We start from the raw sequence: 21,064 nt of genomic DNA on the forward strand, positions 1-21,064 counted from the left end.
TTTTTTTTGCATTTAAGTGCCACTCCTGCATGGTCGATGGAGCGCAAGTGACAGACGCACTGCGCGCTCATTATTCTAAAGGTCGATCACTGGCCTGAGCGTATCGCGATGATTTGCAATAACGCAAGGCGCACAATGTGCATCGGTGGAAATGGCGCTGATGTTAATGAACGGTTTCAAACGCTGAAATTTCCACCACAAATAATTGTCGTAGGCTAGTGACGCAAGTAGACATAAGAGACGCACTACAGCGTCTAAGAAGAAGAAGAAAAAAAAGAAAACGCGAAACGTACTTATTGGTTTAGAGTAAACCGACCACGTATTCTTTAACTTCCTTGGAACGCACGTCTCAAAAACATGGTCAAGAAATGCGAACTTTTCGCCGAACTGTTTCTCAGAAAGGCTCGCATACGTTAGATAGCAAAACGTTTACAGCGAGAGAGGGAGAAAGAGAGAGGGAGGGAGAGGGAAAAGAGAAACGCAGTGAAGCTTCAAGCCATTTGTGCACGCAGAAACAGTTCAGGAACGTAAGAAGCGCCGCAGCGTGCCGTCCGTAGTGCGTTACTGAGACAACACGACAAAAAAAACGAAGGACAGAAACTAATGGAACTGTAAGTGCGCCGCGACACGGCCGCTGCGGCCTTCACGGTGGAATCAGCCGCACTGACCGGAGGCATTTCGGTGGCCATGCTTTTAGCGCGGTGCTCAAGTACGTCAAGCCCCGGAATAAAAAAAGAAGAGAAAAAAAAAACCGCTTCCGCTGCTCTTAGCGACGCCGCGCATGCGCATGAAACCTGTGTGGTACTTTCTCGGACACCTCCGCTTTCCAAAGGGATGATAATGTCAACTTTCTGAATGTCGTAAGCCGTCAAACAGTGCCGCGCGTCGGTTTAAAAAAAGAGAGACGAGGAAGAAAACTAACATGTTGTCCGTTTTTTTTTCTTCTGGTTTGCAAGGGGGGGGGGGGGAGGGGGGGTGCTTGGCTTTTTCCAAGCCGCAGATGAAATTCCTGAGTTTCGAAAGCTCTGCTATGTGAGCGCATCGAGGCTGAAGAAGGTGAAACTCGCAATACACGTGAGCGCCGTCCGAGTGCCTTACGAAAAAAAAAAAAAGAAAAGCCTCGTGGCGCTTTCGGCAATCGGTAGTTGGAATAATTTTGTTATATCCCGTGGTTAATGTACTTTCTTGAATCTACCTTAAGCAGACGATCCAGAAAAGTAAGCTATACGATTGGGCCAGCTGGTGATCTGTATATGATGCAAATTCACAGCGCGGGAACGAGACAAGGACGAAATGCACGTAAACGAGAACAAGCGCTTGTCTCCCTTTACGTTGGTCTCGTCCTTGTGTCGTTTCCACACTGTCAGTTTGCATCGTGGTCCGGAGAAGTGTCGCATGCGGTGCGTGTGACCCTCCGGATCATTGGTACACGCCTCTCTTTTTTGCCCCCATACAGCGTCCGGCAGACATTATATACCCTTAGCAGGCGTCAAAGTGGCCTGCTAACGCATTCTGCATTCTACGTCACCGGAAACTAATCTAGTAGAAATCGTCCTTTTTCTTATGGTTGTTCGCTATAGCTATATCTGCATAATGCGCACCACATCGTCGCTCCTGGCCTCTGTCCCCGATTCAATCTTCTACCCGCCAGAGTACGGGGTCATTATACACTGCACTGGGCGGATCTTGCTTGGTGTCAGCTTGAAGTCACTAATATAAAGGCTAGGGGTACGCTAGAGTCAAGCGCTATTGCGACTACAAGCGCTAGAAGATGTAAACCTAAATGATCGTGTAATCGCGCATATAATTGCACACGTATACCTGAAGAACCAAACGCATACAAGTGCGCTGAAAATTGGACTCAATGTGGAGAGTGATAAACATGGTGCGTGATAGTCAAGGTTGCAAGCATAAGGATAAATTAGGCGCGTTGTGGGAAACTTTGTCAGGTTCGGTAATTGCTTGCCCGGGCTGATCGCACTAACTATAGTCGCTAAGACAACTGTTAACACTAAGCTAGTCGCTCGAACAGGTTCGTATAGGTTGATGGTTCTACAAGGTCGCACAAGTCTGCCATATTGTTATTCAAGTAACGCAAACCAAAGTAAGTTTTCTGGAGCCCAGGGGTTGCCGTGTTGCATGGTGCTTCATGCAAGAATACGAGAGTATAAGACCAGAGTCCTTTAATAAACGTATTAAAGGACACTGGTAAGTATTTCAGAGTGCAGACACAGTTCAACCGGTCGTGAAAGTATACCAACATGCAAGCCTGTTGATTCCCTCACAGCCTCACCTGAAGTACGGTGTTGCTTCGACGACCTTGTGACACGCCTTAAATGGCTCCTGTTTGATGTGATTACAGAGCCTGAGGTTTTGCTGTCGTAGGTTCCAGTCTTTGAGCCTGCAGTCCAAGGGATGGCTGGCGCGCTTTGATTGTCGGAAGCACTTTTTCCGACGGCCAACCTAGGTGGGAGACAGCGTCGCTTTAGTGTACGAACACTCCCACACCGTCTGAAGCGAGCCGTGAACTCTATGAGCTTCCGAGGGCCAGGATATACATGTGCCGCCCACAACAACATCTACATTTTCTTTTAAACAACTACTCTATAAGCTCAGCCGACGGCGGCTAAACTTTTATATGAGCGAAACCTAGACATTGCGAAACCTAGACAGGCGAAATGCAGTCGCACATGGGAAACACTTTTCATCCTGAGTTCAGCAAAGTCAGCAAGTGCGGCGTTATGTCTATTATACTTGCGACAGCGGCATAATGCTGGAGGTGCCGGGCTCATTTTGCATGATCCATCACTGCAGCTGATATTACCAGATTACCATCAAGCCTCTCCCGGTGTGACTGTTTTGTGTCGCCTACGACCGGGTCTAGCCTTCGCAAATTCACATTTCTTTCCCACTGGAATGGCTGACTACCCCATAGGTGATCGCTGTAACTGTGAGGAGACCATCGAGCACCTCCTCTGCCGCTGCACTCGCTTTAAAAAAGTCCAACGTCAGCCTCTTCAGAGCGCGCTCGACCAACTGTACGGTCAAATTTTTTAAAAAAGTAAGTGTCCTGTGCGCTTGGCCACACCAATCATCAACTCAGAAAGCTACGCGTGCGCTTATGACTTTTCTAAAAGAAACGGATCTGAAAAGACGTTTATAATGACTCTACTGCTCGCGTGAACTATCTCTCTCCTTTTGCTTTCCCTTCTCCCCCGTGCAGGATATAGCCACGCGGACGTCCGTCTGGTTGATCTCCCTGCCTTCCATTTTTTTTTTCTTGCTTTCTCTCATTTCAGAATATTTTCGAGACTGGAGTGAGGGTGAGGGTGATGAGTCATTGCGCGCCGACGGACGCTGTTGGATGCATAAAGTGCTCGCGCAAAAAGTGCGCAGTCTATAAAATCTAGCATGCCGGAGACGGTGTTTCGCGAATGCGCAACAAGGAAATGCTCGGTTGTGAACGAACCAGCCAAGAGTTGCCGAAAGCGTCGGCCTCCGTGAGTCGCGTGCCGTTCCTGGACATGAAGTCGTCGTCTTGCCTGTCGTTGTAGTTGCCGCACAAACCGCACAGCTTGTTCTTGTAGTTTGGCGGCACGGACACTTCCACGTAGTTGTCGCCGTCCCAGACCACCTTGACGCCTGTGGGGGGAGAGAAGGTGGCGAACGCAGTATGTGTGGCGAGTCGGGGACAAGAGCGGATTATTTTGTGCCTTACAGAACATTAAATCAAGAGGACTCGGTGAGAAGTTTGTACGGGGACATGCACCTTTCGAGTTCATAACAACGTCACTTTAGGAGCAGTGTCAAAGCGTAACTGTTTTTGAGTGCAGTGAAGTCGAGTACTTTATGACGCTTCCCGTCGGGACGCTTGTAGCAGGACGCGTGAAAAGACCGCTCATAATCTACTTGGCGTTAGCCCCACGCATCTCGCTCAAGAGGCAACGGCACCTGTAGTCGTACTGCATCCGTAGTAATTATGGCTTGTATGATGAATGATGAATATTGCTTTAAGTGGTCTGTATAAGTCTGGCAATATGTCCCACTCATGCATGCGCACGCAGACGCACTCACAGACGCGCGCACAGGAACTCGCAAGCCCTTCGCGCGCAGGGAAATAATAGTAAGTATACCGCAAGCAGGGGCGTAGCCAGGGGGGGGGGGGGGGCTTATGGGGCTTCAGCCCCCCCCGAAATTTTTTCGTGCTGTCCATGCACCGCCGACCAAAGCGACCCCCGGCGCCGGAAATCACTCTGGATTTTGTCTAGAATGTCTTTTTGACGCTCGAAAAGACATTTAACCGCGAAGATTGCGAACTCGGGCTGGATTTAGTGGCAACGCCCATGCACCCGGAGTCACATAACGCCAAGCAGTCCCATTCGAGCACAAAGTTTCAAGGGCGCTTTAATGGTGAACGGGCTCGCCGCGGCATCTCACTGAGGCCACGGAATCTATGGAGCGCATGGATATCAATTGCGAAACTTTATGGGTATAAATGTCGTAAGCTCTTGATGTGAAAGGTGCATTGACATTTCAAAATTTGTGCTTTAGATTTTCAATTGCGGAACTTTGTGGGTTTAATGCTGTTATAAACATTTGACGCCAAAGTTCCATTGACTTTTCTAAAGTCTTACATCGGAACATACAACGAGACAAGCGAAATCAACACACTAGAAGACGAGTTGACAAGCACGCAGCGAGGTCCAATGAGACGAAGCGTTGGGGTGGTTCATTTGTGCCGTCATGTCACATAAAAAATATCAACATTTTTTTTAACCTACGCCAGAACATCCATGTCAAGACACTAAAGCCAGCCAAAGTAACTACGTTCTTATTTATTTTTTCTACTTTGACTTTTATTCGCGAGGACACATTGAGCCTCTTCAATTTTTTTTTGTTCTCGCTACCCTACCCGGGGGCTTTCAGGGGGGAGGACGCTTTCTGGCTAGCAGACGAGAAAAAAAAACAATGGTCGCTCGCCGCCATCACTGTGGGGACTCGAAGGATTGCACCGCGTTCCTTCAGCGGAACCTTTCCGGAAAGTCTTGTTTCGCCGGTGTAGGATACTGAGCAGTATGCGTATGGTTCTCAGTGGACCAAGCGGCTCATGTTTTCTTCGGTATTCCTTCCGTAGCCCCATTAAGTGCCCGAAGTATGCATTCGATTCTGGCCAACATACTTTCCTATGCGTTTTTTTTTCACTTCGGTGCCTCGGCCCCACAGAAAAAAAAATACATTGTTGCGGCGCAGCGAATTGTCCCATGGTGAAAGCTAGATTTTGATACTTCTTTTGCGGAAAGTAATGGGCGACGCGACGCGACGCTTCAGTTGCCGGAAACTTTTATTTTATTATTGCGAAAGCAATTATATGGACACTCCAGGCGCATTCCTGCCGTCGCCCTCATGTTTCGTATAAAGCCCAAGGGTGATAACATCGTGACCACGCGCTGCATGCTGTATGTGCGAGTGAAAGTGTAGGAGGGGAGGTGGAATGGGTGAGCCAACGATGGTGGCTCAGTCTTGTGTGCGCAAAGGAGAAAAGCGGGGAGCAAGCGCGCCGCCTTCCGTCGCGCGCGATACATCGGGGGAAGTGGATGGAATGGGGGCGGAATCTAGGATTCTAGGATCTAGGATTGAAAGTGGTTGCGTTTGAGAGAGAAAGCTAAATGCTAGTGTCTGTTGGAAACAGAACTTCGATTTAGTGCCTGAATTTTGTTTAAAATATTTTGAAAAATTCGAAAGTTTGAAAAAATAGAAGCACGACGTTTACAAACTAATAGCATGAAGAATAATAGCATAATATCATGAAGAACAGATATTGTGGTTCTGTAAACGGCATCTATTATAACAGTCAAAGCGGACAAATTTGCTATGTCAATTTGTATCTTACGTGAAGTGGTTACGTTGTGTACAAGGGTTCTGCAAAAGCCGTATTTCCACAATACTAAATTTTATTGAGATTCATGTGTAACATATCTATTTTGTCCGCTGTGGATGTACTATTACATGCACTTCACAGAATTGGGATATCATTTCTGATTGTTGAGTCACAGAGTTTTAAACTTGATAGTTTCGTTTTCTGAAAATTTTTGATTTTGGCCAATTTTTAATAAATAATTGACCACCGCAATGAAAAATTCGAAACCAGCAGTCACTAGAATTAAACTTTTTCGTTTAAATGCAACAAACCTCCTCAAATTTGGTGAAGTGATCGCAGGGAAAAACGAATTCCCCTTCTACATGTATTTAATTAGGAGCACCCGAGCTTAAGCTTCCTCTTAAGGAGGAGGCCGAGCTGCAACGTGCTCGCCCCCTCCCCCCCCCGAACAAAATTCCTGGCTACGCCACTGGCCCCATGTATAAACACACACACACATATATATATATATATATATATATATATATATATATATATATATATATATATATATATATATATATATATATATATATATATATATACGGGGCCAGTGGCGTAGCCCCCCCCGAACAAAATTTCTGGCTACGCCACTGACCGCAAGAGATATAATTGCGTAAGATGCGTTGTTATCTCAATTACGAGCGGCTAGGCAGCAGCAACCGCTGCGTACGCAATCGCTACATGGACAAAGGAAACATGGCTTGCCGAGGCACTGTCCCAACTACCGGAGGTTCGCTAATGAGAACTTCGCGCAAGGACACGATAATGTCTTTCCAGATGCCGCCACGCGCGCGCAGACATGCAGTACAATAGGGCTTTTAACGTTTGTGCTTCAAGTTTTTTTTATTATCTTTTACACCGATACTGCGTAGGACATAGACAAGTGTGTTTTTCTGGCGTTCCGCAGCTGACTACAGAAGCAAATTGTAGCGAAGGAGTTCGCGTACGAGGGACCAAACGCTCCATGGACGATGGCTGCGTCATGCTGCCTCGGCGAATGCCCCACTTCGAACCATATGCGCTACAGAAGTCGACGTAGCTAAGTTATCGGCTGGACCAAGTGCAAGCTTGGGTTTGAGAATTGCGTGATATGTGCCGTTGTGTATAGCTCGCGGCGATGGCAACAACAGGAGGACTCAGCATTGAAGGCTATCTTCTTATGTTGCTTAGGTATGCTCGTTAAGAAAATAGTATGGCGGAGTTGCTTATAGCGTTAATGTCCCAAGTGAAATAAGTGTACCACCATTATTATATATATATATTTTTTGGTCGAACAGATTTTTAAAAAGCGCCCGTGACACATAACACTGCCCCGCATTTTCAAGTGGGTTTCAAGAAGAGGCGGAAATTACCTGCATGGGAAATTCCAATGTCCAGGCAGCCAATTAAAAAAAAGTTCACTTTTCAATTCACTTTAAGGCACACGCTGCAATTGCGAAATTGAAGCCGATCAGCAGTGAAGTCATATATGCTTAGCAGAAGTCTTAAGGCTGGCACCACTTTCGAAAAATTCGTCCTCTAAATGTGCTGGGAGATACACTGACTATTCAGTGAACAGTTTCCCAGGAACGTTCCTCTCGCAGTTCGGGACGAGCTTAACTGGAGTGCCAATGAACCCTTTAGCAGAAAATCTGGAGACAGATACCTCGAAAATGGTGCTAGATTTAGCCAATGAACCCTTTAGCAGAAAATCTGGAGACAGATACCTCGAAAATGGTGCTAGATTTAGCCAATGAACCCTTTAGCAGAAAATCTGGAGACAGATACCTCGAAAATGGTGCTAGATTTAGGGTCACTGCCCGCAGCTCAATTTTGTGATAGAGTTATGTGCCGTAAAGAGAATAATAAAACATTCAGTCGGTGAATCTTTCTCATTAGCTACATCACATTGCGATTCGTAGTCCAAGTAATGTTTACCTCTTCAGGCAACCCAGCTGAACAGATAGAACTGCGCCATGCTATGCTGCATGCAATTCTTAAATATCGGTTCGCATTCGCGGCAAATGAATCTGAATGGACTCGGAGGGAGCCTCTAATATCCATCTCAAATATCCATTCATCCATCTCAAATATCCATCTCAAATATCCATCTCAAATATCCATCCATTCAAAAAAAAAAAGAGTATTCTTCATGGGGACTCACTCACCTTTGTTTATTCTGACCACAATGTTGTGATCTTCTTGATTGATGTTAAGGACCTGGAGCATCACGTACGGAAGCTTGACACGCTCTTTCTGTATCCGGACTCGCATAAATTGTCCCAGCTTCACTTTGACGTCCTTAATCTGAAAAAAAAGAAGAATAAAAAGCAAACGACTATGGTCACAGTCGCCCAGCGCAGTGTCGGAAGCCCATACATGCAAAAGAATGTGACAAGACCAAACCTTGATGACGACAGATTTGGTCCACGAAAACGACTTGGAGTAACGGACGTCATTCCACACTTCAATGGAAAATGTGCCGCCAACGCAGTCTGACGCGAGCACGTATCGACATGGCCCCTGGTAGTTAAACATCCTTCCATCAAACGTCCTGTAATGCGGGTCCCCGTACACCGTGCAAATACCGTCCTCTGCAAAGTTCAGTGACAAAAGAAGTTGATGACGTTTAATACGTGACTTATGTTAAAGATCGCGTCTATATCATATTTTACCCCCGTCAACACGGCACTTCTTTTTTTTTTTTCTAACATTGAACCTCTGTTTCATGTTTCTTCTTCAGCGCGCAAATATGAATGCTGTTTTACCCTCGTTGTACAATTTGCGAGCACCTAAATTTGAGGGAGACCTGAGAAAATCGTTGCTCAAACAGGTATAAGATTCCACCCACTATGCGGAGGCAGAGGAAGAACTGGAGCACAAGTATGCGCCACGCTAACTTCGAATGGCCTGTTAGTGTCAAAGTGCGCAGATAACAAGTCTGCAGGAAAGAAACTAATTTAGCACATAGGCCCCTGAGAATACGCCCGTGTGTAGGCCAGTGACGCATAATCTTGGAACATCGCTCACAGCGACGAAAAACCTGCTTATCGCTTGCCTGGTCAGCAAACGCTCTACAATTTGAGACCAGGGTTGGCTCCAGCATACCTTCGACGCATGTCGGGCAGCATTTGCCGGGAGGCGTGACAAGCTTCTTCTTCGGGGGGCATACGGGCGCGGAGATGCACTCCTCCACGCCGCAGCGGACCACGCCGTGATGGCAGGAGCAGGTGGTGCACTTCTTCAGCTTCCACGTCTCGCCGTTCTACGTCACAAGCAAACGACGACTCATCAGTACCATGCCGAGTTGCATATATTAAATTGCTATAACATTTGCCATGCGCTTTATTTTCGCGTCATAGAGAAAACTGAACTTTATTCCGGCAGCAGGATTCGAACCACTGACCTGGCGCTGTGGCCTGGTGGGGCGCACGTGACAACACTTTACCGAGTCGCGGTTAGAGTGGCCGCGATGGCGACCGCTTTAACTGAGCTGTGACCTTTTTTATTTATTTATTCACAATACCTTACAGGGCCCAGAGGCCATTGAGTAAGGGGGACGAACAAGGATATTATAAGAAATGCAAAATATACAGGTCAAAAAAAGGGAAAGGGAAAGCATTGCACAGGGCTAGTACAAAAAAATTAGCAAGAAACATAAGAGCAAAGTACACAAAATAATTGAAGTATACAAATACAGCACAAATTTCTGACATATGACTCAAGAAAAAAAATAATAAAGCAGGGGTTTACAAAAACACAATAGCCAAAAAGTGCGATATTTTATACAAGAAAAGGTTTAATGTCACGATATCACTTGAAAACATTCGCGCAGCTGATTATAGAATGATTGATGGTTGCATATGGATGCAATATTATCGGGAAGATCATTCCAAAGAACGATGGCACGTGGAAGGGCTGATGAATTGAAGGCTTGTGCTCTTCCATATATGCGCTTGATGCTGTACTGATTATGTAAACGGCTCGAAATGCGGGACGGCGCTTCTAGAGGTAACGCAGATTGCCTGGTGCAGTGGCGATATTTATGAAATAAGCATAAAAGAGCGATTGAACGACGAATATGTAATGGCCCAAGGGAGATTTGAGGACAATATTTGGAAGAGCATGCGCCCGCCGTACCGTGCCACAAGAACATTTGCACCGAAAAAGAGCACAACTTGGCATGGTGCGCGAACGCGCGTATTGCAGATGGCACGCGCTATAATACCCACTTGGCCCACACGCGCTGCAAGATGGCTGGCCATCATTTACTTAGAAAATGGAATTAATTCTGAATTGAACAAGTATGTTGAAAGTGTACAGGACGCCGTCGCATTTTCTGTAGCCCCATTGCACAGGACTACACATTCCCATATACTTAGCACGAACCTGCCTCAAGCTACCTTTGGTTGTCTTCGATGATGAAAGTCTCTTGCGCGTGAAAGATGCTATGTTGAGTGCTCCCATTCCTCCCAATATACCGCGCCGAATTTCTGTATTATTATTATTTTAATCTTAAGAGCAAGGTGAAAACTCTTCGACATCCTTGCATACAAATATTTGAGAGTAAGAATCAAGAAGGCACCCTCAATACAAATTTTAATTAAAGAGGCTCTCAAAATAATTTTCTAAGTAATCATAGAATGGCCTCACTATTAAAGGATGTCGCCTCACGAATCTCTTGCGGCAAAAGTTTTTCGAGTCCAAGTATATAGGTGGAGTAGTTATCGCACCGATGCACGTATTTCTCCTTTCGTCTCCGCTAGTGCACTGGAAGCAACACAGGGGGGATGGCGAGGGAGAAAGGCCCTGCCCCAAAATTGGGCATTGTCGTTTACTTTTCTCTTTACGACGTATACTTCCGGTTCAGGCGCGCGCGGCTCTCTCTCTCTGGACGCGAGCTCTGGCGCCTGGACCTACGCTACCTAGGGAGACCATTCAAATTTGCACGCGGTTGCCAGGGCATCTCGCCGACAAGAGGGCTCGTCGCGGCACCTTGTGGCAGCCGCGGTATCCACGCTGCGCAGCATGCCGGTGCAATCTCTGAGGCCTGCGCACAACTGGCCTGCGCAGACCGGAAGTGCAAATATGAAATACTCTATTTTTGTACTTTTGAGGTCGCAGACGCCTATTCTTCATTTATTTAGCTCTAAATGAGCAATTATAGCATTACTGAGAATGTTTTCCCGATCACGACATCGCGATCACACAAGAGGTACATGTCTTTCACCGCCGCAGCTGAGTGAGGAATCAGAGTGGTGGCGCGGTGGCAATGGATGCAACGCAAATCGGTCTTCGAGAAAGGCCGATTCTGTGGCATGTATTGCCTGCTATACTCACGTATCGTTTCTGGTTATTGTAGAAGCACATGGCTTTCTTCTCCTCGGGCCTGCGGCACTGCGAGCAGCAGCTGTCGGGGCTGGCCTCCTGATGTTCCGGGGGACACTGTAGCGGAGGGCAGACAGTCCGCTGGCAGATGATTGTCCCATTCTGGAAGAGAAGCAGGACGCGCGTTTTGAACATCGCCCAGAGCACACCATGAGCTCAACCATGAGTGTCGTGCTCACTGACTACATTATCACTACCCGAGCACAAGGGAAATGTTTTGTGCTCAAGTGGCGCATGAGCGATCCGACGTCCCTAAATTTACTTGAAAGAAGACAAGGCTGAAAATCTTTTTCAGAGTTGAAATGGGCTTCACGGTGGCATGAACCACCACTGATGCGTAGCAGAGAAGACTGCGTGTGGTTGAGTAGCGGGTGCGCTTGACGACACTAAGGTTAATTCACACGTAGAACGTGGAGACAAACGCGACGACTTTGAGGGCCACCTATAGCCACCAGGGATGTCAGTAAAAGTGTTATTGTACTGCATTTGTCGTCATTCATGAAATAACAACGTCCTATATATGAGATAGGGCACACTACCAAATTCGAAAAAAAAAGACGAAATAATGTTTATTCTTGGTTGGAATACATTTTTAATGAGACCTGTACCTGACATTGGCAGTTCGTACACTGGTCGTACGGCCATGTTGCCTCATTGTCGTAGACGTCACCCCTCATGCTGCACTGTCCGTTCAAGTCGGCGAGTCTCTTGCCGCCTGCAAAGGGGAAAAGCAAGCATGGGCTGCTTGTAGCGCCACGCATTTCGAGCGCCGCATGTAACAAGGTCCTGACGTACGGCTCAGCTTATGCGAGGGTATAGTGTGTAGAGAAAATCGTTGTTATGCTAGAACTGCTAGTGAGTACAGTTGACCATCAACCATTGTGAATCGTCAAACGGCCCTTATGAACAAAAAAGCTTGGTCAATTCGGCCCTTGATGCTTTCGCTGTCGAAGTGCCTAAAGCTCTCTCGTAGGCAAATACATAAGCACGGCTTCTTTAATGACTCTTGCAAGCAAAAGAATGTCTGAATCGTTTTTATCTATTACCGTACTTGACCAGTAACATGCTCGCACAAGGCGGACGCACCAAGTCAAGGCGATGTTGTGTTTTGTCAAGATATAACTCCTGCATCGAATGTCGCGCTGACCTCCAGTGCACCGGAGGCAAATAACGTTCGACGCACAGAGTTCTGTTTTTCGCGCAAGATACTTTCTATGATGCGTCAGTTGTAGCAAGCTGAAAACGCGGCTTCACGATATAGTTAAATCCCCCATCCTCAGTGAGCTGCTGCCGCGAAGGAAATAGGATATGGGAGGGGGCGGCTCTCTTATTGGAACAATTATTCAAAATACATAAGCATCAGTTCGTGCAGTGGCTTTGACAAACAGAAGTTGCCCTCACCTCGCAATATTAAGAACTAAAAAAAAAATGTATGTGATTTTTTTTGCCCAGAAAAGAAAAGCGGTGCTTCGACGAGACTTGATACATCTTGCTGCACCTGTCCGCAAGGTTAGCATAACCTGTGCTATTAGAGGCACATTTAAGTAAAGCTTAATAGCAAGAAAAGAAATGAAAAGAAATGAAAAGAAATGACAGGTGAAGAAAGCTTGGCTTGCAGCGCGAATTCATTGAACTGCGATGTCCATTTTAAGGCACCGAGTTAACTGGCGAGGTAATCGCTCAATGAATCAGGTCAGAGACCTGAAAGACCGTATAGCGATGCGAAACTAGCAAATCGCATGTGTGTGGGTAAGCGAAAGCTCCAAGCATTAGTTAAGTTCTGTCCAAATATCCCAAGATGCAGCAGTGCCTTGGAAATAGCGTTTGAGAGATGAAGCCATGGACGGTGCGCGCAGTATCGTCATTTCCTTACGTTCGGTGCCGGAGGAAGAACAGACGTCGCTAAATTACGCTTCTCTTTCTTTTCTTTCGCAATGCTTGTCGTCCAGTCATTCCAGCAAATGACGGCAGGATACGAGTCATCCTTTGGCATGACACTCTGGCACGGACTGACCGCTGTCCAATGGCGTGTCGCGCACGGTGACGGTACACGTGGCGCATATATACGAAGTACGTCTCGTGCCAGCTACGCATACGCCAGTTGGTTACGACGCGCGTACGATGGAATGGTGCCCGAATTGAGCAGAACCATCCGGTGATGAGCATCGAACGTGTCTGTAAGTCACCGCCGGTCGCGTGCTTTGGTGTCACTCGCCGGGGTCATCTTCGGGCAAGTACACCGACCTAATTTAAGGCAACCCGCTGCACCGATGCATCGTCAGAGCGCAGTCGCACGTGAGGTCTCCGATCGGGGCCCCGTGTGAGCTAATGGATGGCGCTGAACCCCTCCGCGAGTCGCGGCGGATGAGCGAAGAGCGGCGCTCGAACCGTCACCGGGAGCCACAGCGCGGCCCATCCAGGTGGCCCAGCGCGCGGACCCCTGGACCGCGCGCGCACCGTGCCACCTGGCCGCGCTCCGCCTTGTCAAGCGCGGTAGCCAATCAGCGCGAGGGCCGCACCAGCTCACGGGTGGTCCCGCGCGCTGATCGTAAACTGCGGCCCGCGAGAGACATTCATCCCCAGTGGTCGAACACGCGCGCGCGGCCTTGCAACTCAATCGGCGGCCACCCCGGGCGCGCTGCTATCGGCGCGCGCGCGTTGCAATTCATATGCGTTTGCGAAAGCGGCCCAAATGACCGACCTCCCGCCGACGGCCGGGGCCGGAGGTCAGCTCGGCGGCATCCCCGCGGCAAGGATGGACGGTCTCATCACGACCCTAAATTTGCCTTCGGATGCCGCCCTCGGAGGGACGCGCCGGCGGCCCACCCGTAAATTGTGTGTTTTTGCCGTGCGAGCCCCTCTCTGTCGTCGTCCAGGATCCGTCCCAGCGGGGACTCGCTCGTCGTCTGAGCGGCTCGCTACGATCTTGCTTCGCGCCGTTTCGATTTCTTTCTTTCCTTCATTCGGCTTTCCTCCGGGAGATCCCCTCGGCGAGCACGAGCAAGCATCGAGCATGGGACTCTCGGTTCTCCAATTATCAGGCGCTGAAAACCTGAGGCAAGAGGCAAAGGAGCCAAGCTATTTCGGTAGCGTGCGGCCCTTTCTTCTACGCGAACGTGAAGCGCAGGCGTCTGTCGGTGCACCAGAGACGCGAGCTTCCGTCCATGCGTCTTTTATAAGCACGGAACTTACGTTGTGGACACAACTAATGCGGAGACCAAAGCCCTTTCGAGAGAAAGAAGAAACGTAAAAAGAAGGGGACGTGGAAAACTCACGGCATAACGTGCCAAGGGGGCTAAAGTACACGATGGGTAGCGCAAACAATAAAGTAAGGACACAGTCTCGTCACAGCGAAGCGCGAGGGCGTATGCTTTTCTGCGGAGCACAAACTGCGCACTTCCATTAGAACGAAATGGGCGGGAGGTACTGTTTACAAATGCATCGCCACTATGGCAAATATATATTTATTAGGAAAACTGTACACATTACACGCGAAGACTAAGTCATCAACCGGGCTGTTATTATTATTATTATTATTATTATTATTATTATTATTATTAATGTGTCCGCCTTGTTCAATGTGAAAGGTACTTTGTGCTTGGTGTCCATACTTCCAGAAACCTCAGTCCACGTTTTTTTGTCTTGATATGTTGTGTTATGCTGTTTTGTGTTATATTGCGTATACTATATATTGTAAATCACATTTGTATAGAATGTGCACTTTTTATTCGTGTATATATATATATATATATATATATATATATATATATATATATATATATATATATATATATATATATATATATATATATATATATATATATATATAGCGATCCACCGGAAGGCACCAATATGTTGAAGACCGACAGCGCACTCGGCAGTACCTACGTATTCTCCGTCACGCTTCCTGTACGTGAAAGCGAAGAAAAGAAAGATGTGCGTTTAAGTGTGGTTGTTTGTCGTTCCGGGTTCTCAACACGTCAACAACGCGACCTTTCGACATTAGCATATCTTTAAGGAAAATGGTGACCGCGCTTGCACACGACGCCTATTGTTACAACATCCATAATCTCGGATTCATACTTCCTAGATGTAGGCCGTTACGACCCCGCAAATAGATCGACCTTGGTAGTCTTCGTTATCAGGCGCTTACACAATGCAGAGCTTATACATAATTACTTGGACATTACTGTTTCTGAGCCTGGTTGGCGCTTATTCATCCATCAAATACAGGCGAGTGGAAAGCACTGCTTATGAGATTTTGACTATAACGAAATCAGTAACGCGGATTTCTGCGAGCAGTTGAAAGGGAGTGTTGGCGTCCATCTTTGTAGACACGTCCAGATGGATGCCAACATTCCTTTAATGTCCCGTACGTTAGTTAAATAAGTAGCTTTTCAAGCAGACAAACAACTTCTTAGGTTGCTAAGCGGTCAGCTATCTTTCAAACCTCGAAGAGACTACCGTGTCCCCACCTACCTTCTCTTATTTACCAAACAGTGCGTAGTCTATAGTATTGGTGAGCAATAACCAAGCAAAGAACCTTCCAGTATAGCCCTATCTGCGTGCAAGATTTTTGTACCTCCTATTGTAAAGGTTGCCATGTTGCCTGGAGGAAAGAACGTGGCAGCGTTTTACGTTTGTTTAGTTGTGCAAAAGAAATGACACTATGGTCCTGTTCATATGCTGTGCACACGATGTGACATCTAAAAAAAGAAAGGATGGCGGTGGCCCCGGATATCAATCATGTCTGTGTTTTATTATTATTACTGCAAAATGAATTCCCTACAGTCATTAAGGATTGTCATCGTTGCCTTTCATGAGCGACATCTTTAAATGCAAACAAATTCTCACTAATTTCAAAATGTCCTGTCAACGTGAAAATTTTTTGTTACCTCAAGCAGCGGCCATTTTTCTACGCGAACTTGTTTAGGCACGCCTATAAGTCGGCGCTGCGCCTGCTCTACTGCAGCGTCAAATTTGCCCGACCAATTGTCGTTTGCTAGCGCTGGATTGGTCACAAATCTCGCGCTTTACTCAAACATCAGCTTCACCTATAGAGCGAGCCAAGAAGCGTTTAGATTCTCACATGATCACTTTTATTATCATTTTTCTAAATCTTGACTTTTTTTGACAATTATTCAATGAATAAAGAGAGCCGATCAGGTGTAGCTAGGCTGGTAGCGCCACAGTTCCTGGCAGACTATTTCACTCGTGACTGGGCACGTAATTCCAATGCCCAAACGCGTTCAGTAATTCAGTGGCAGCGATTTAAAAAACTAAATATTGGAAACAAGGAAAGTGTTCAAAAGACAAGAAATAAAAACCAACAATGGCGTATGCTGAGTCAAGTTTAAACACGAGCTAAAAAAAAAAAACAGCCTACCGAGTTCTAAGTTACTGACACCATCCTGCCAGTTCTAAAGAATCTCACCTTGTCGAGACGGCCTCACGAGAGTCCGCGTGTTAGCGCCAACTGAGCACAACGCGCTGTTTTTCTTTCGATCTCGCACAAACGCTCGTTAACTTGTCTGCTTATTTCTCACTTACAGGGTTCCAGGAACTACGGCGCAGCATCACTCGTGGATTCTAAACGCATCGAATCATTCCGACTCGCCTGGTAACGACCTCCTTATTTAACCCCCTTCGCTTGCGCCACGCGAAGAAGGTCGTCCTCTGTTCTCGAGGGAAGCCGAGCGCCAGGCAGGCTACCGCCTCGTGCGTGCCGTGTCCCGCGGTGGAGCCATTTCCGTTTTTTTTTTTTATTTTCCTTGCTCGCCCAACCCTTTAACCCTTTGCTCTCCAGAGGCGGAGAGCAAGCGAGCCGCGGTCTTTCCGCCGGCCTCGGCGTGTGCGCGGCGCTGAACAGGTGCATCGCGCGCCAGTGGGCGGCGGCAGGCGATGGAAGGAGATGGACGAGCCGCGCCACTGCGCCACCGTTTGTTGGCTCGGCTGTTGCCGAGGTGGGGAGGCCCGGCGTCGACTTCTTTAAAGTAAGCAAAGAGTCGCGGGCATCTGCACTTGCTCACCCCCGGCCTGCGCAGGCCATCGAGCGTCGGGTAGGCCTCGTTCGCGCGGCCTCTTGAAGAAGCAGCGGCGGCGGCGGCGGCGCTTCGGCAGCAGCCACGCCGCAGAAGGACACACCGGCCGCGAGGAGCGCTGCGTCTGCTGCGCACTTGGCAGCGCGGAGCGGACGTGACCGGTGTCCGCAACGCGGCTGCGGTCAGATGCGATTTCGAACAAACTATTAGGGGCTCGCGGTACTGTGCCCTCTCCCCCAGCGCAAATTATTATCGCAGATAGATCTCTCTTCGCCTCACTGCGTCGTCGCTTCCGCGGCAGATCGATGTCGCTCGACAAGATGGGTAGCTTGCGTCAAAGCTGAGCCGACCAGCTCCGCGTTGATTTATAGACGCATGCGCACTTGGTCCATGCGCATCCCAGTGGAGACCAAAGTTCATGTTCGGTAATCCATCGTGCAGAGCCGTGAGCGACTCGAGGAGCAGGACTAAGTGCAGGGGAGCGAGCGTGAATGTCTCTTGGAGCTCGAAAGTACGGCGCCTCGCCCACAGGCGAGGCTTCTCGCTTCATCTGATGTCCTCACATCTTGTGAAACTGGCGCGGTGACTCAGTGGATGTGGCGTTGTGATGATGAGCGCGAGGTCACGGCTCCAGTTCCCGACGGGGGTGGTATGCGAAGACCTTGCGTACTGAGCTTTGGGTGCGCGAACCCCCCCCCCCCCCCCCCCCCCCCCCCCAAAAAAAAAAAACAACCGTGGGGTCCAATTAATCCTGAGCCCATGAATATGGCGCCTCTCTTAGTCCCTAAGTTGCTTTGGGAGGTAAACACCATCAACCGGCCAGCCAACCAACCATCACACCATTCGTCTCCGGCCAACAGCTTTTGCCATGCCGACGCACAAGCATGCAGACGCGTGCTGGTCAGGCGTGAATCGTTACTGAGCAATCTCCTTCCTCCATAAAAGTTCAGATGGAGCTTAGAAAGAACACAAAATGAGTGGAAGGGAGAAGGGCATTTGCTCTCGCAGAGTGCGTTTGATTTGTTTTAGTGACGGCGACAGAATACATTAAGAAAGAAGCAAAAACGTGCCGTGATATTGCCCCACATGACGGGGGACTTGCGGAAAGCATCGCCCCGCGCATTGCCTTTGACGGCCACTCGGCTCGTGTTTAGTCTTCGCACCCAAACTGCCTCTGCACCCAAGCTGCGTTCGGGACGCTCGTCCCTGGCGCTGGTTGCATGAGTTCCAGCGTGGTTAGCACGCAGACGGCCTCGCCGCAACCCTGCGGCGAGCCGTTTTGCGGGGACGGCGACGCATGACATCTCGCTGGCAGGTTCGGTCGCGTACTTTTCCGCGTAATTTGCGAAATGACGCCCCCCTCCGTGCAGCCGTCACGGCCGATGCGAAGGCCTTGCCGAAGGGACCCCCCCACTCGGCACGCTCGGCCGCGCTGTATAGTATCGTCACCTCCGCGAGGTTTCAGCCCAGATGCGTGCGCTCACAGGCGGCGCTTCGGGGCTACAGCAGCGGTTCCGCTGGCTACGTACTGGCGCTTTTAGTTTCGCCCACTTCCACCTTGAGAACGCTTGATGCAGGGAAGTTTTCATACTTGTGAACGGTGCAGCCTAATGGAAGCGACAGCAAAGTAAAATGATAGCTTGAGCCGGGGTGCACGCGGGCCACAATATGTGTAGAGTGGGACCAAAGCGCTGGTAACGAGGTCTTCTACGATATGACGCCGTTTCCAACAAAATGCGTTAGAATTGTAGCAAAATTATAGGAGGTTAATCTCCTTGTGCTGTGTTAATGCTCCTTGTGTTAATCTTCTGCCACTGTCTCCCTGTCTTTCCTTCCCTTTTGTCTCTCTCTCTCCTGCCACTGTGGCACAAGGGCATAAATGTATTTACACGTATAAATAAATAAATAAATAAATAAATAAATAAATAGATAGATAGATAGATAGATAGATAGATAGATAGATAGATAGATAGATAGATAGATAGATAGATAGATAGATAGATAGATAGATAGATAGATAGATATCATTGGCACATGCACTTAAATACATTTAAGAATTTATACTCCTTGTGCCACAGTGGCACATACGCATTTTCCAGTGGCGTATACCCGTTCTGGAAGGTAGCCCAAGAACGGCACACACCGAGTGACACACACCGAATGGCTAAATCATAGAAAATCAAGTAACTCAAGGTAGCTGCTAAATATAATGCGCTATTCCATTAAGAGGTCGGTGTGCTTTAGAGATACCTGTGAGCCGACGTTATGTGTTCAGGTTTTACGTAGGATTTGTGTTTGTTATTGCGCAGAGCAGAGGTGCCGTTACTGGCACTCCTTTGTCGGTCAGCATGCAGGGGTTATTTGAAGCCCCTTTTGATGGTACTTGCACTCGGAGCACATACAAGCTTAATTTGTGCACACACACACACACACACACACATATATATATATATATATATATATATATATATATATATATATATATATATATATATATATATATATATACGAGAAGAAAGGGGTTAACCGAGGGACCCGATATTTATTAGTCATATGATATAGTATATAGTCATATGACATATATATATATATATATATATATATATATATATATATATATATATAAACGAGAAAAGAGGGGGCTAACCGAGGGTCCCGATTTTTATTAGTCATATCATGAGAAGCCAACAAACACTGACACCAAGGACAACATAGGGAAATTACTTGTGCGTAATAAATGAAATAAAGAAACGATAAATTATTGGAATTTAAGTGGTTGAAAAAACAGCTTGCCGCAGGTGGGAACCGAACCCACAACCTTCGCATTTCGCGTGCGATGCTCTACCAATTGAGCTACCGCGGCGCTGTTTTCCCATCCACTTTCTTGGGTATTTATGTGTCCTAGTAGGACACATATTACATATACATATAGTATACCGGTATAGTATAGCATATAGCATATACATACATATAGTAGGACATATTACATAACGAGGGTCTCGAATCCGGCAACATTGATGCCTTCAGGTAGCATGTGTGGGTTTATTGACCAGTTGCCTTCACCCAAAAAGATCACGTTCTCGTGACGCCTGCGGCAAAAAGGACGTTCCACGTCCGCCGCCAAGGTATGTGAGTGGTGGCGCTGGCTAACACTCCCAGGGTCCTACTAGGACACACAAATACCCCAAAAAGTGGATGGGAAAAAAAGCGCCGCGGTAGCTCAATTGGTAGAGCATCGCACGCGAAATGCAAATGTTGTGGGTTCGGTTCCCACCTGCGGCAAGCTGTTTTTTCATCCACTGTAATTTCCATGAATTTATCGTTGCTTTATTTCATTTATTAAGCACAAGTAAATTCCCCTATGTTGTCCTTGGCGTCAGTGTTCGTTGGCTTCTCATGATATGACTATATATATATATATATATCCATGAAGGATCGAACTAAACCCCGGGGAAGAGGCAAAGAAATGTTCGAGTCAAATAAATATTCGCAGTTTCGCCAGAAAGGCGAAGCCCCGATTGCGACAGCAAATTAGTGGATAACTGTACGAAGTAAGGATAGTAGTTTTAGCGGCCGTATAAACTTGTAAACATTCACTTACTAGCTAAATTAGCAATGATAGAATGTGTAAGCGTGACTGAATGAGGACGTAGGAAGAAACAGAAACACAGAGACCCCAGCGCTGTCTTTGTGTGTCTGCTTCTTTCTACGTCCTTGTTAAGCCGCGCTTACACAC

General features: G+C 47.6%; 1 protein-coding gene and 1 non-coding gene across 3 annotated transcripts in view; both read right to left on the reverse strand.

Moving 5' to 3' along the window:
* Nucleotides 1-21,064, reverse strand: part of cv-2 (crossveinless 2) — a 249,887-nt gene that overhangs the window by 25,412 nt on the left and 203,411 nt on the right. For both annotated transcript variants that reach the window (XM_065430950.2, XM_065430949.2), the window contains 7 exons: nucleotides 11,896-12,002; nucleotides 11,240-11,389; nucleotides 9,008-9,164; nucleotides 8,306-8,493; nucleotides 8,068-8,206; nucleotides 3,470-3,642; nucleotides 2,294-2,463 (listed from right to left, as the gene is read on the reverse strand). In XM_065430950.2, coding sequence (XP_065287022.1) covers nucleotides 2,294-2,463; nucleotides 3,470-3,642; nucleotides 8,068-8,206; nucleotides 8,306-8,493; nucleotides 9,008-9,164; nucleotides 11,240-11,389; nucleotides 11,896-12,002 — 1,084 coding nt within the window. The remainder of the gene's footprint in view (nucleotides 1-2,293; nucleotides 2,464-3,469; nucleotides 3,643-8,067; nucleotides 8,207-8,305; nucleotides 8,494-9,007; nucleotides 9,165-11,239; nucleotides 11,390-11,895; nucleotides 12,003-21,064) is intronic.
* TRNAS-CGA (transfer RNA serine (anticodon CGA)) lies at nucleotides 20,119-20,191 on the reverse strand. Its single transcript has one exon. It is a non-coding gene; the product is annotated as a tRNA-Ser (tRNA).

The sequence above is a fragment of the Dermacentor albipictus genome, chromosome 1 (assembly GCF_038994185.2).
Source record: "Dermacentor albipictus isolate Rhodes 1998 colony chromosome 1, USDA_Dalb.pri_finalv2, whole genome shotgun sequence".
Taxonomy (NCBI): domain Eukaryota; kingdom Metazoa; phylum Arthropoda; class Arachnida; order Ixodida; family Ixodidae; genus Dermacentor; species Dermacentor albipictus.